Here is a 15406-nt window from a genome sequence, read left to right on the forward strand (position 1 = left end):
TTCAAGTGGCTTCAAATGAATATTAAGTTTGTAAGTTTTACAGTGCACATTTTTGTTTTACACTGCAGAGTTTTAGTGGTGAAATTATGAAAGAGTTGTCAGCCCAACTCAGAATTATTCACATTCACCCTAGAGATGAAATAGCTTTCAGAGGAAAAAAAAAATTCACAATTGTGAAAAAACATTCCCAGGCAAAGTGATAAATCAATTTGTCAAGTCTTGACAAAATCTCGAAATATTGCTCTAAATTTGTTGGGGGCTATCAGAGGAGTGTGTGGATGTGCTCGCTCTCCACTATGCTTAATTCCTTTCACCTTACCCACTGTGTTGAGCATGTGAGAATACAAACACATGGTGCAACACCAACCCAGTATAACCCCACAACCAAACCACTGATTATTTTTTGGATTGTTGACCGAAAGAAACTCATATCTGCATGTGATGCCTTTAAATCTAACAATGACACATATGTGTGATAAGAAAATAAATAGACATATTAGCCAGGAGTGGCTCTATCTGTGAAGCTATGAAAGAGCAATGCTTAAGTAATCAGACATAATTACACTGCAGCCATAATCTACCTTTGCCTAATGGTTGATTTAAAAAAAAAGTTAAAACATTTTAGCACCTTCTTGGTGGTTTATTTTCCTCCTTCTGTCTCTCTCTCTGGAAAATTATTTATGTCAAATTGACTCTACTTGAAATTAATTGGTTGATAGCTAGAGAGACCAATCTGGGTTGAAAGATTAGTCTCTAAACAGCTGATTATGGAGTAATCAAACCACCTCAAGAGAATTTATGTAATCAGAATCCTGTGGTGATTGTAGATAGAAAATTCATATCAGGCTGACAGTAATACGCTAAACTGTGGGTACAGACAGATGTTTTGTCTTCTGAGAACATGTATTTTGGATTTCAGAATATTCATGTTGCCATGTAGCCATTTGTCTAATTCCAGCTGGTATAAACAGGGGACTGACACTATAAACGTCAACATCTGTACGATATAATGCAAACTAAATCCTTATAAACTGTGGCCCTCGGAATGCTTCATCATCTCTCTGAAAGTTTCCAAAATTTGATGTTGTTTCACAAAGGATGGTATTTATTGCAGGACGACTATATTAAATGACATTAGATGGTACGAATGGTTATGTTGTTCTCTGTGATGTACAACATTTATGATGTTTACCCAATAATAACATCAAGAGTTACTTGAACAACCAATTCCAAGCTACCTGTTGTACCCAGTAACATCTAGTACTGCCAAAACTTTTATATTTTGATGGAGGTAAAAACATGAGTGTTTTAAGAGAAAACAAATGGGTAGAAGACTGCTATTGTGAGTTTATAAGTCCTCTAACCGGACAGCCAGAGTTTAAAGCTGGTATCTGCAATGTCTTACTGTATTGTAAAACATCGGAATTACAAGGCTTAATCCAAATCAGATAATACACAATGTTGAACATAAAATGTTTTCGTTCGTCATTAAAAATGCAATATACAGGCTCCAGTTATTGTTTTTGATTTATTATTATCATTGTTTTATCATTGTGTAAGTGATTCTACATTTGAACAATATGTACAAAAATGCTCTGCTAGTCTTGTGAATGCAGCCTATATTGTATGTTTCCACAAGCACAATGACTAGTGATCTCATCGCTGTACAGTATTTTTAGGGGTAGCCTACATTTAACTGTACATAACAGAGAACGGCATGTGGATGTATGTATACACACACACACACACACACACACACACACACACACACACACACACACAATCTCTCTGTGCATTCATTACTATTGTTAGCTTTAATATGACACATTTTGTTGCCTAAGCAACCGGTCGATGTCATCTACTTCATTGCAGTGAATTTGAGCGATAGTGAGAAGGGACTTAGGGAGACGACACAGAGCTATAATGGTGGAAATGAGATAAAGAGAAAACCACAGAAGGATGGTACTGTATTCACTAAACACTGATCATTATATTCAAGCTTTGCAGTACCACACATGGTGTGTGCTGCTGCAAAATACCGAAAGAAGGAAATAAAATACAGAAAGAAATAAAATGTGAAAACTAATCACATGTCTGATTACATGCTTGAATGAATAATAGTGGGTATTATTGCCTTCTTCCATGGTTATACTAAAATGTGAAGCAAGGCAAGGAAATAAATCAAATGAAAACAATAATTACATCCCCTCAGTGAAGTTCAAAGTAAGCTGTTGGTAAAGCACAACCGATTGCACAGATGTTCCATTTTTAGGGGTTAGTGATTGCACAGTGTTTTGTTGCTCAACTTGCATTCATTTCAAATGGAGGTCATTTAAGTTTTGGTATCCCACTGAGAGATATCTGAACTGAGACATGATTACGGTGATAAACAAACTTGCAGTCTTGGTTGTTTGTGTGTCTCCAAGATGGTGCTTAAATTCATCATTCATTTGGATATATGATGGTACACCACACATAGTAGCCTTTATGGCAAATCAAGCTCAAGCATCTGTATCACATTACATAGTGTATGTGTCTTTTTTCCTTTTTTTTCAGACCGGGATCCACCCCAAACAACCTTGAAAATCCTATTACAGTTCCTAGGTTTTCAGCAGTGGTTGCCATGACAACTGTGCATTTTATTTCTGGCTCCTTTGAAATGGTGTGTGAGATCAGAAATCCCAAACGTTATGTAAGACGATGTGCACTGTTCCAGACTGGGGTTTCCTGCTGCAGAGAACTTAAAGTAATTAATTACAAGGGAATGGAAGACACTCAGGGTGCTTCAGCATTGTCTCCCTGTTTACCTTGCAGCTTTTATCGCACACCGGTAAGATGTAGGCTGTAATTGTTATGCACGAGGCTAAGCATGATGACGGATGATTTTAATAATGCTGCTCATTTTTACATTATTTGTTGGAAAGTCCTGTTTTACATGTCTTTAATCTTGATAGAACACAGAAAAAGACAGACATCATGATTAGGATTTGTGTTTGTCAGTGTATAAATTTATAATAAAGAGGGTTGAGGAATAATTGATGAACTTGAATTTGATTACTGGACAAACTGGCAACTATAGCATCAAGTTAGGATTTAAATAAGGAGCTTGCTGGATAAAGGCATTTGATTATTCACATATAGTCAAATATAATTTCCACATAATTGCACAATTCCAATATACTTTCATTTAGAAAAAAACTCTGAAAAACTGAATTTGAATGATTTTTTTGGGAATTTAAGTTTTTGGAAATGGAACCTTTTTTTCATCAAACTGAAAGCCTCTTTCCTCTCAGTTCTCAAGAATATGTTAAAATCAAAAGAGGGCTTTGTCTCTGGGTAATGTCACAAAGTTGCAGTGCTAATTTCAGTCAATCTGGAAATGAAAACTGGAGACGGATGTTGGAAATTTAACTTATATCTGCTCAGAATACTCCAACAAAGCTACAGTTTGCTTATTCCTGAGTGGTTTCTGAGTTTCAGAATATTACCAATGAGGTATTGATGTCCACAGACACACAGAACTTCGGATACTATTAGCCTGCAGTCACTCTCAGATACGAATTATTTTTGTAATTGACAGTGCAGATCTGTTGTTAATTTTTCTCAGATTTAAGTACCAACAGTATTAACAAGAGAAATCAAAGCTTTATACGCCGACTCTGTAGAACTGTACTGTCTCTATGTTTACGGGCAACACATTCAGAAATACTATTATCATGGTGAGTGGAAGGGATGAAATAGAATTGCATTGATATCAGTGTATGATTTTTTTTATAAACATATCTTCTTTTCTAGTATAGAAATAGAATATAGAAAAACTCATGTGAGACTGAGTAGCATTCACCATGAACCACCCTCCAGAGATAGATCGAGCAAAATGATTGAGAAGGTTATGCTGAACTTTTTAACTCCTCATATAGAAGCTACAAAATTTTCTCATCTAAAAGTCTCTTTGAAGTTGTGCAATATTGTGATCACCACCCAGCGATGTGCACAGGCATTTTCAAAATAATTGGGCATACAGCTAATAACAACTGGTTCACCACCGCAGGGCTTCAGAAATAATACTTTTATCACTGATTCCAGAGGAGTTAGCTCAATTTGTTGAGGGAATCGGCTCTGTATTACTTACAAGATTGCTGGGGAATACATAGGTTTAGGAACCTGGTCTTCTTGACAAGTATACTGGATGAACTGAAGTAAACTGGGGTTTTCATTTTAAAGAGGTAGTCACCTAATGATTGGAAATGGTTTAACACAGCTGGTTGTTTATTTTCAGGCTCCAGGTGAAGCACCTATGTGACAGTATGCATGCAATTTCTTACTGCTCCTTTTTGTTATTGACTATCTAAACTACAGCAATCTATCAATATACTAAATAGTAATACCACTTATCATTAATGCTCATTGATGTCTCACTAATAAACAGCTCCATACCTGGTGCCTTTGTGAAAATGTCTCCTTCTGTGTAGTATTATCTTTATTGTCCAGATAGAAAATGAAAACTCCACCCTTAGAAAGAAAATAATACAATCAATTGTGTGCAAAAGATACCCACTGATTATTCAAGTTATCATAGCTAGTAATCATAGCCAGTAATCTATGACAAGTCATACATTAGAAGTAAATGATCTTTTATTGCATTCTAGAACCTCCAAGCTTTTGGGGTGGCAGATGTAGAACTTTTTTCAGAAGGGAATTGACACAATAGTATATCATTAAATCCAAGTACAAATGTTTTGTTGAAAAAATAGAAAGGATTTCTTACTTCTCTCAAGAGAAATATATCTCTTAAGAAATAAATATGCCTCCTATATATTACAAGCAGTACAATGATTGTTATCATTTTGTCTTTTTTATACTGTGGGTTAACCCACATTTAATTATTGAGGTTAATGACCTGGGATAATTTCATAACTCTGTAATTAAGAATTGTCATGCTTGGAAATCATTATACTTTCATGTGCATTGCAATACTTTAATACCTAACATGGTCTCTCCTTTGCAAGAGTGTTCATTTGCATTATAGGCCCTTTGGATTTAATATTTACATATACTCACATATGTAAGCACCTAAAATGTCAGTGTGTCTGAGATAAAGAGATTTCTTATCACTGAGAATGTAGGGTGAATGCAAGGTTATCCCATGGGAGTATTTAACTGTCATATTTTTGTTGTATGGAGAACCACAATAGCAATTTCAAGGTTGTTCAGAGCAATTCTTTCTCTAACTTACTCTTTTCTTGTTTCTTTATTTTTTTCTTTCTTTCTTTCCTCTTCTCTGAAACAGACCAGAAGTTTTCACCTTGGTCCCCGTCTCGAAAGTTCAATGAAGGCAGACGCCTCCCTCCGGCCAGGAACATGAAGGGCTTATCGGGCAGCCGTTCCCAGCACCAGATCCCTTTACCCCATGGCTTGGACTACGACCCCCACGTCCATGACCTCCACGCTCACCATGGCCCTGACTCCCGCCACACGTCCTACCTGCTCAGCCCCACAGAGAGCTGCCCCATGGACTTCCACCACCGCTACTCGCCACGCAGCTCCATCCACTCTGACTGCATGATGATGTCCCCTGTCATGATGCCCCCAGCTGCTGTGTCTGACCACATCTCCAGCAGCACCTTCCCTAGAATGCACTACAGCTCTCAGTATTATGACTCAGTCACAAGGGATGACTGTGCTGCCATCACAGCCTCTGCCACCTCCCCAGCCGTTGCAGCTGCTGCAGCCGCAGCAGCCGCCTCCTCTCACCATGCCGGCACCAAGAGCAACCGCCTTCCTGCTAACCTATTAGACCAGTTTGAGAAACAACTGCCACTACACCGCGATGGCTTCCACACATTACAGTACCAGCGCACCTCCACCACTACTGAGCAACGCAGCGAGAGTCCTGGCCGCATCCGACATCTTGTTCATTCTGTCCAGAAGCTCTTCACAAAGTCCCACTCCCTGGAAGGATCATCCAAGATGAATGGCACAAAAGGCGATATTGTAGGAGCAGGGAGTTACCACCATCATGGCCACCACTCCACCAAACATGGTAGCAAGAGGAGTAAGAGCAAAGAACGCAAGCACCGCTCTGGCGGCTGGTGGAGCTCCGACGACAACCTGGATAGTGACAGCACTTACCGCACACCCAGTGTCATGTCCCGGCACCACGGGGAACATGTCAGCCACTGCTACCCAGATTCCATGCACAGCCACCACTTTGGAGACCTGTCACTCAAGACGTCAAAGAGTAACAATGATGTCAAGTGCTCAGCCTGTGAGAGCATGGCCATGGCGCCCGAGGGCAAATTCATGAAGAGGAGCTCCTGGTCGACACTGACAGTCAGCCAGGCCAAGGAGGCCTATAGGAAGTCATCGCTCAACCTAGAGAAAACCATGATGCACACAGACCTCAAGCCTTCATCGCGGACTTGTCACTACCTGCAGGTGAGTGGTGCTTTACTTAATTAATGTTCTGAATGGACAAAAATGGAACAAAATAGGAAAGACAGAATTAAAAGCCACAAGACTGTTTATATTCTACTGTATATGGATGGTAGCGTTGGTGTTTGGAGCTACTAGAATCCATGTTTGTGTGTCCATCTATGTATATGCTACTGCTGGTATGTCATCATAAATACACACTGGTTATATATTTCAGATTAAGGGAGCATCTGTTATTGTCTGTGAGCCTGTAAATCATGTTAACTACTAATGAGTATCAATCACTGAACTAAAGAGGTCATGTAAGTTGTTTAATTTATGTCAGTTTAAAATATAACAGTCTAGCTTTGGGTAACTACTATTTTTCATTTTATTTATTTTATGCACTATTGTCAGTGCAACCTTTACATACAGTGACAGCGCTGCTCTTTGTTCAAAAGTTAAAATATGTACAGTAGGCTTCTACTAAGCTGTTCACCGGGATTCTTGCCAATGTTTAATATCTATCTTTTCAGAAAGTATTTCCAGGCTGAATTTTTGTGGTAAACTGAAAGAACAGTAAATGCATAGAAAGCCAGATCATAACCCATCTAAAAATATAACAAAAAATAATTGAGATCAATATCCACTAATCCCCAGAGAGGTTCTTCTAAGTAAACTGCTGTGATTGATGTATTGATTAGAAATCCTGCCAGGGAGGCTTTTCAGATTCCACCTTTCTTTCTGTTACTCTCCTGGGGGCAATTACAGTGTCCATGAGTGTGAGAAGCCAATATATTTAACCAGGATTCTCTTTTGTGTAGTTAGGGAACCTTTGTCTATTAAGATGTCGAGATCAATTGAGTGAATCAATGTCATCAATCAATCAATCAAACTTTCTTTGTATAGCACATCCATACAGGTTAGTGCAGTTCAAAGTGTTTCACAGATGACTGACAAGCCCATAAGACAGAACAGGGTGTTCAGGGTTTCTGCTATCTTAGTATCACTTTCTTTATTTTATTTATCATTTAGCAAATGCTGTGACTCACAGTGAGTGCAACCATGCAACCTTACTATGATGATACTATGAGCTGTAATAGTATAATGTAGTGGCTATTTAAGATCCATAATTGATACATGATGACAGAAATTAAAAATTAAAAAAGGGCATCAGCAGGCCTAATAACATATGGGGGAGGCTGTATGTATGTTTGTGCTTTGGAACTCTGCACCTCCCAACAACTCGACTCCCCTCCCAGCCCATTATGAAACGGTCTGCTGCTTGTAATGGGGATGAGGAGAGCTGAAGTGATTGGCCATTACTGAAGCCTGCCCCAACTCCCCCTGACGATGATGTATTCCTCTTACTAACATTGCATTTAGCCTTTTTCCAGATTGTGCCCTGTTAAGTTAGTTAGGACTAACACAATCATCACAACTGCAAACATTTATTAACCACACCCACTTCCATTTTCACTCAGTTTTATGAAAAACCCACTCATATAAACCTACAAATAGTTCTGTCAGGTACTGGATGTCCATGCTTTTGGCTTAATCTCTGCCCAGTGCATGCATTGCTTGTTTTTCATTTATTTATTTATTTTATTTTGTGCTAGATGAGTGATTAACAAAGAAAAAAAGCATCATAAATCGTCTCATACCGGGCCCAGCCACCTGGGCCTGGTATGAGATGGTCCCATCATGCAGAGCTATCTTTTGGTTTTAGAAAATGACACATGATAGAAGATAGATAAATAATGCAAAGCAGTTAGTAAATAAAATAAGTAAATTAAAATTAAATTAATTAATTTATAAATTAAATAATTAAGAAGAAGTACTAGAGAGAGAGAGGAAAAAAAAGAAAAGAAAGAGGAAACAGTTAAATAAATGGGTTGTTGAGTGCATTTTATGGCCTGAAAGTGCAGGTGTGTTGTTGTGCATGTTGTCTGGTAGTAACCAGTGCATATATTTTGATGCTATGTGGAATGCACATTTACATACACACACAGTAGTTGTGTGTGCCATGGGGCTAGAAAGACTGTCAATACAGAGGCTCCTTCACTTGCATCTGACAAGCTTATGTGTCAGCAGGCAGAGACCCTCCAGCTGCCACATTGGCACATTCTGCACTGAGCGTGTCCGTTCTTAGAGCCTTATTCAGTGCCACTATGTTAAGTAAGGGGGGACACACTGTGTGTGTCCTTTAGGTCTGTGTTCACTTGTGATGAGGATAACAGGTCTGTGTTGGGCAAGTTGTTGACATAATCTTGTTTCAGCAGGGTGTCAAGTCGTCTAGGCTAGGCTCCTCAACTAACACATCCCTGTTACAGGGTGAAGCTTATGTGAACCAAAATGAAACTAAAACATTAAAAACAAAACAAAAAAAAAAAATCTTAAGAATCATGATGAAAACGTCAATAGAGTGAAACAGAAATGATAAAACCATAATTTGTAAGATCTAAGTAAGGCTGGACAGATATAGCAGAGGTTGGAAATGCTCCAGAATTAGGACAGATTAGGGCAACAGAAACAAACATAATACAGATAAGTAGGAGACACTAAGATTTTATAAATTACTAATTCAGTCAGAGAATTGACCATTTATAGCAAATGAATATGCTGTTAGATTTGGCAGAAAAAGGCTCAGCTTTTGAGGGAGCTTTTAAAGAATTCAAGCAGGAAGGAGAAGTCTGCTGGGAGAGCTAATCCCCCTTTAACAAACATAGTTAAAACAACAACACCAAGAAATGTAGCACATTAGGAGGAGGTTGGGCCAGTGAATGAGCTACAGCAGCAAACAGGTAACAGTAATAGTGAGAAGTGTGAGGTTATTATGGCCACGCTTCACACCTGTATGAATATGATTGGCTGTTATTAGTCAGCTGATAGTCACACAGATGTGAATGAGCCAGTGATTGTGAAACATGAATGAAACAGCTGATACCAATGAGGTAATACAAGCATGACTTCAGCGCTCTACCTGAATTAATACTATGCTTCTTTTTTAATTATTAAAAAAATGATTTAATTCATACTGTATGCATACTTAAGCCGAACATTTCTTTCCGTTTTGCATTTGTAATGTTGAATTTTCACATTTTTCTGAAACTGTCCTTTAATAATTATGAGATAATTTCATGGCCAGGTCTCATGTGTAAGAAAAATACTTGACTTACTTGATTTTAAAACAATGTCTTTAACATTAAGTTGTGTAAACAAAGTGTAAATAAATAATGGTTTGGCCTGGTCCCAAGATCTTGAAGCATGTTTTGAAGGTGAGAAACAGTATTGAGTGTGCAGCAAGGACAAAATTGCATATAGTGTACACAGTTTATGCGGAATTAAATAAATCATGTAACATTCAATCAATCACAGTATATGCTCATGCCCTTCCTTGTCTGAAATGTAGCCAGCACTGTGCTTTTCCTTCAGGGTAATAATGAAATCTCTCAGGCGATAGCAGTGAATTTGAAAAGATTATCTGGGCAGGAACTTAGTCTCTCCTTGATGTCTCTATTTGAGTGTCTACAGCACTGTGATACCTCCGAAGGTTGAGCTGGTGTCCTTCCTATGATACACAGTGGCCATTACAACAAATTATGTCCCTTGGGTCCTAACCATCCAAGCCACCCTGTACTTAGAGAGTGTAGTACTGTATGCTCAAATCAACCTATGTGAGTGTGTTTAAGTACATGCTTTAAGTAAGAGGGACAGATTTGGGTAATAGTCTGCACTCCTGTCAAAGTGGATTCAACATCCTCCTGATTTGCATGCACCTGCTTATTACAGTATTGCAGTAAGTAGGTGACTAAGCTGTCAAAACCTTACTTCAGTATTCTGTAGACTGCATTCTGTGTTACACATCCCATATGTTATCACTGATACTACCCAGCATACTGTGGGTAGAAATTATATGCATTAGTTTATTGGGTTTTCAAACTTATAGTTAAAAATGTCAAAAGAACAAGAGATTGTTCTGCCACTGCTTACAGGTCAGTGATTTTTATCCTAGATAATGTTTTGCATCTGCTACACAGGCTTACAAAATCCCTTTCTGCAGTGAGAAGACACAATATCCCAAGGTTATTTTTGTACAAAGTATTCTTAGTGTTTAGGAACTAATGATGGTTTAAAGTAGCTTGCCTGTCAAGCTGCCTCAGAGGCACAGCTGAACATGTTTTTTCAGGTGTAGCATCAAATGAGCACAGAAATAAGGTAATTCTAATGAGCTAGCGCAATGCTTCCATGAGTGATGGCTACCTTGTTAACCACAGCCCCAGACGATCAATGGTTGTGCATTAGGAGGAAAATGATTCTTTTTACTTTATTGCTGTCTTTAAGCCTGATTAATTTAGTTTCCAGACAATTGCTACATTTTATTCCACTCATGTGGGAGAGGAAGAATGTATGCATAGCAGATTAGTGTGCGTGATGGTTTTACTGATAGGTCTTTGAAGGAAGACATAAGCAGTCCGGCTAATTTTCATGTTACCTTCCCAAGTTGGGCAGGGTTGGAAAGTCTCTTTTTTAAGAGGATGAAACACAAAAATGGTGTCTATATCAACACATTAGTAAACTGAATGGCCATCATATATGTTCCCACTGTGCTATTGCATACTGAAATGTAGCGCTCCTAGATGTGGCATTAAGCCATCCTGCCCAAATGAAGTTCAATTGTTTTGGATTCAAAGGAGATTTCTAGCAGCATATGGTCTAAATACTTCAGATCCCTTTTCATCTTGACTACAGAAACGTTTGGGGAAAACATCTGAGTAAAATATACTAGATTAATGACAGTGGAAAGCAGTGGGTGGTATTAATAGCACCACCACCTCCAATAGAGGGGAAAAATGGTTGTTATTTTCATAGTGCCGTATGGCGTCTATTCCTTCACCTGTCTGTCCTGCTGAGGCAGGTCATCAAGTCAGAGAGGATATTGGGTGTTAAAGGAAAGACTGAAGGGACAAAGGGCTGACAGATCAGATAGCGAAAACAATGGTAGAGAAACTGAAAAAATGGGGTATCAGTCACCCTGCTTTCTGTTAGAACAGGCAAGCTGAATGATTGGGTAAAGTGAGTAGAGCATTAGGGACAGCCCTGTGCCTGGGGTTGTTGTTTCAAGAGCTAAGGCTGCCCTGTTCAGTGGGACAACTGCTACATCTGCACCACACATGGACACAGTGTTGTTTCTACTAGATGCCTGATCAATATGGTGCAGCATGTGACACATTATTGTCATAAATCGCCATCTCGAGGAAACGGAAACCACAGTGTGTCTGTGAGGGGCATTGATTTAGAGCACATGAATAATTTGACTTGTCAATATTAATCACTGATCAATCTCAATAAAATCAGGTGAGTTCAACTGTAAACAGAGTATTCAGTTTGATGATCAAAGATATTAAAGGTAATTAATTACTTTAGCGTTATACTGGATGTACCCTACCATGACTTCGATCACATCAAAATCTAATTAAGTCCAACTGTTTTTCAGTATATGAGCACTTGGTTATGTGTTGATAATTGTAGCTGTACACCACACTGTGTACAGTAATAAACACACAATCACTTAATGAGTATGTCAATCCTGAAGCTGCAATGTGAAGAACAGTAACTGTTTACAATTATTAGAATATAAATACTAACAGCTATTTATGCTAATGTCAGGGCTGTGATCATTTCAATATTTGTTTTAATATTGATTATTTCTGCACTTTTTGATCACAAGCTCCTTAGAACTGGATTTAAGGTACAGTATGTCAAAACAAATGCTTTGCTCCTTTGGCTGACAGTCAAAGCTCATTTACAGTAAGAGCTCATGTGTTTTTTGTATAAGTAGTGATACTGTGTCAGTGTGCTCATTTAAAAGTTACAGCCATGGCCTCAGGGGTTTTATTGGCAGCCTTAGCTGTGCAAGAATGAAAATATACCAACTGCATCATCGCCAAGAGTGTGATGGAAATTTTAATAATCTTTTTCTGAAAATTCTTGAATTAAGTATGCCTGTGTTTTGATTTGCAATTTGACTGCTATTCTTAAAGGATGTTTTACCTTTCCCATCCAACTGGTTTAATGGTCCTGCAGATGTGAAATAGTATTAGAGTTTCTTAGAACTCAAATGCTAGAGCTCCTTTGAAATGTGCTGATGAATCTCACCCAGTGCCCCAGATTAATTTTCTTCCAATCCAAACTTTTAAAAGTTATATAGTTGTTAAAATGCTGACATATGACATTTCATAAACATGTTTAGAATGTAATAAATGTTGTGTGACTTAAATACAATATATATATATATAAATATATAATTAATTAATATATATAATATATACAATGCAACATATTTAAGTGATTGGTTTTGTAGTGTAGTATGGAAGTATTCAGTTGAAATATTCAAATAAGTAATTTGTCAGACTGCTAAATTATTTATAGTGAATGCACAGTTGGATTGAATTCACCTGTACAAATCTTGGTGTTATCTTTAATCCAGAGCTCAACTTTAACAGTCGCCAAGGTATTTGGACGTCTGGTGGAAACTGGTGTAAATACAGGGAAAACATACATATACATACATAAGCCTTGCTGCTCTGGTCCTGCTTATAACCCACAGCACCACTGATTTATATCTCATGACAAATTCCCTCACAGGATGCAGTGCTCCTTGTTATTACCACCCACTAGTTGAAAGAGTACAGATGGGACAGAGCCTTCACTTACACTCCCCCACGCACTTCCAGCCAGCGTCAGGCTAATGAACAGTGGTTACCCAGTTTTTGTGTTTATTCCAGACAAACTGTTGCTGCTATCAGAAGTGTAAAGCCCACTGCTCTCAGCTGACAAAAGGTGTTTAGAATGGCAAATGGAACAGCTTTAATGAACTGGGGCTAGCTTGAATCATTGTCATATTACATGACAATATTGTATATTGTAACTTAAATATCTACTTTTTACTTTTCTTTTTCTCTTCTCCCTGGTAGTCTTTATTATCTGATCTGTCCGACTCACTGTGTCTTTCCCATATGCTCTTTCCTGTGTGTGTGCTAGTGATGTACTAGAATGCATTGCATTTACGGTTCTCAATGACAAACTTTTTGAGCAACCCAGCTTGAATGTTGACATGTCAGGTGCAAATTAAATTTTACAATAAAGGAAACCACATACAGTAACAGTCAAAAGTTTGGACACAGTTTCTCACTCTAGTGAATGAGAAGGTGTGTCCAAACTTTTAACTGGTACTGTATATATAATCCTGCCTTAATTTATATCTCATGAATGTGAGAAATCAGTTGTACCCTTAACTTAGAAATGACTAATTTAATCAGGCAACATGAAAAAATGTCACATTTGAAAACATGTCAACAATTGTTGTGTTTAAAATCAAAGGGTCCAACAGTTGTCGCATAGATCTGTACTTTAAGCAGATCTGCTTTCAGGCAGTTCAGCCTTTTGTCAGTTTATATCTGTTAAGTATTTGAATGAGGGTGTATGTGTTAATATTATTATATGTGTGTTATAATAGCAGAGACTTTTGGCATCTTTATCACACATCATTTATCACCTTCATCACACATTTCAGCTGTCGATATATAAGTGTGTGAAACATACACACTGAATAAATACTGTTTACTGTATGTTTAATTCCTGCTTTGTAAAAAAAAAAAGTTGCCTTTGTAGACATGCCCTTGAGTTACACAGATATTAAGATTTATCTTGGATTGTTGTATTGTAACATATAGTGTTCTAGTTTTATTAATATATTGTATTGTGTGATTAGAACATATATTGTGTAATTGAAATGCCTGTAACTAATGCATATCAGAAAAGCAGATCAAGACAATCATACAGGCATGTGGTTGACAACAGTTTCAATTAAAGTCTGAGATAAAACCATCAATCAGCTTCAGAGCCAAAGACACAATTCAGAATTATTAACTGTGCCATAAGAAACTAACAAATCACCCCCAACTGCAAGAATTCAATACTAACAAGGAACAACAGAGTGTTTATAGCCAATGGCCAATATCCAAAATATTTAGTCCATGACTGCACTTGCAAAATTTCTATATGCTTTTCCCTCCAATTAGATTTTGTATTTCGTACATTTTTGTACATTTTTAAAGACATATTGACTCACATAAATCTAAAAACATTTCATGTTTTATCTCTTAGCATGTATTTTGTATTAAGTAATTATGTATGTAACAATATACCTTTCTATTTATATTAAATATGTGTGATTCAAGTATTGTAAAAAGGCTGTTGATTTGTAAAAGATGTTATCACTAAAGTACATTGACATATGTCTATTGGCTGACTGATTGGCACTTACACTAGCCATGCTTCTTTTAGAGCCGACATTGTTACCATTTAGTTGGAGTATCCAACTGCTTATCTGATTTTCACATTTACAAAGCTAACAATAAACTAGGAATAATTAAAATTCCTGCAGAAAATAGAGGTGTGCATGCTTTCCAGCAAGTGTTATCTACACGATAAACACCTTACTGAGGTCCTGCAGCTAACAGCCTGCAACAACTGCCATTATTATGGGCAGAAAATATGTGTACATGCCTTTGGACATTTGGAGTTTGGACAATTAAATAAAATGGTAGAATGTGAATGTTGTGCACTAACTGGCAAATAGACAGTGATTTTGGACACAGCACATGACTGACCAAAAGAAAGACTACGTCTTAATGTTTCAGAACCATGGAGAGAGACAGAGACTAACTCTAAATGTTTCAGAACCATGGAGAGAGCACAGTGAGGCAGCTTCTTTGTGGCCCTCCAGGGGCCCCATGCAGGAACGACAGAAATTATGAGAAAAATATTCAGAATTATTCTCCAGGCTGTTTGTTTCATTATTCCTGCCAAATACAAGGGAAATTAGTAATGAGTAAGGCTGATATACAGTAGTTCTTGTTGTAGTCCCTGAATGAAACTAAAACTATTGTTTTAAATAAAACGTCTCAAAAGCTGATCCAAAGTATTA

The 15406-nt window shown here is 37.7% G+C and overlaps 2 protein-coding genes across 3 annotated transcripts in view; one reads left to right on the forward strand and one right to left on the reverse strand.

Moving 5' to 3' along the window:
• LOC137169156 (cytospin-A-like) overlaps positions 1-15406 on the reverse strand; it is a 94266-nt gene that overhangs the window by 57804 nt on the left and 21056 nt on the right. The window lies entirely within an intron of this gene.
• Positions 1648-15406, forward strand: part of dlgap2b (discs, large (Drosophila) homolog-associated protein 2b) — a 29646-nt gene continuing 15887 nt past the window's right edge. The window contains exon 1 of the mRNA XM_067572184.1: positions 1648-6438. Coding sequence (XP_067428285.1) covers positions 5179-6438 — 1260 coding nt within the window. The 5' untranslated portion in view covers positions 1648-5178. The remainder of the gene's footprint in view (positions 6439-15406) is intronic.

This window comes from Thunnus thynnus, chromosome 18 (genome assembly GCF_963924715.1).
Source record: "Thunnus thynnus chromosome 18, fThuThy2.1, whole genome shotgun sequence".
NCBI classification, from domain to species: domain Eukaryota; kingdom Metazoa; phylum Chordata; class Actinopteri; order Scombriformes; family Scombridae; genus Thunnus; species Thunnus thynnus.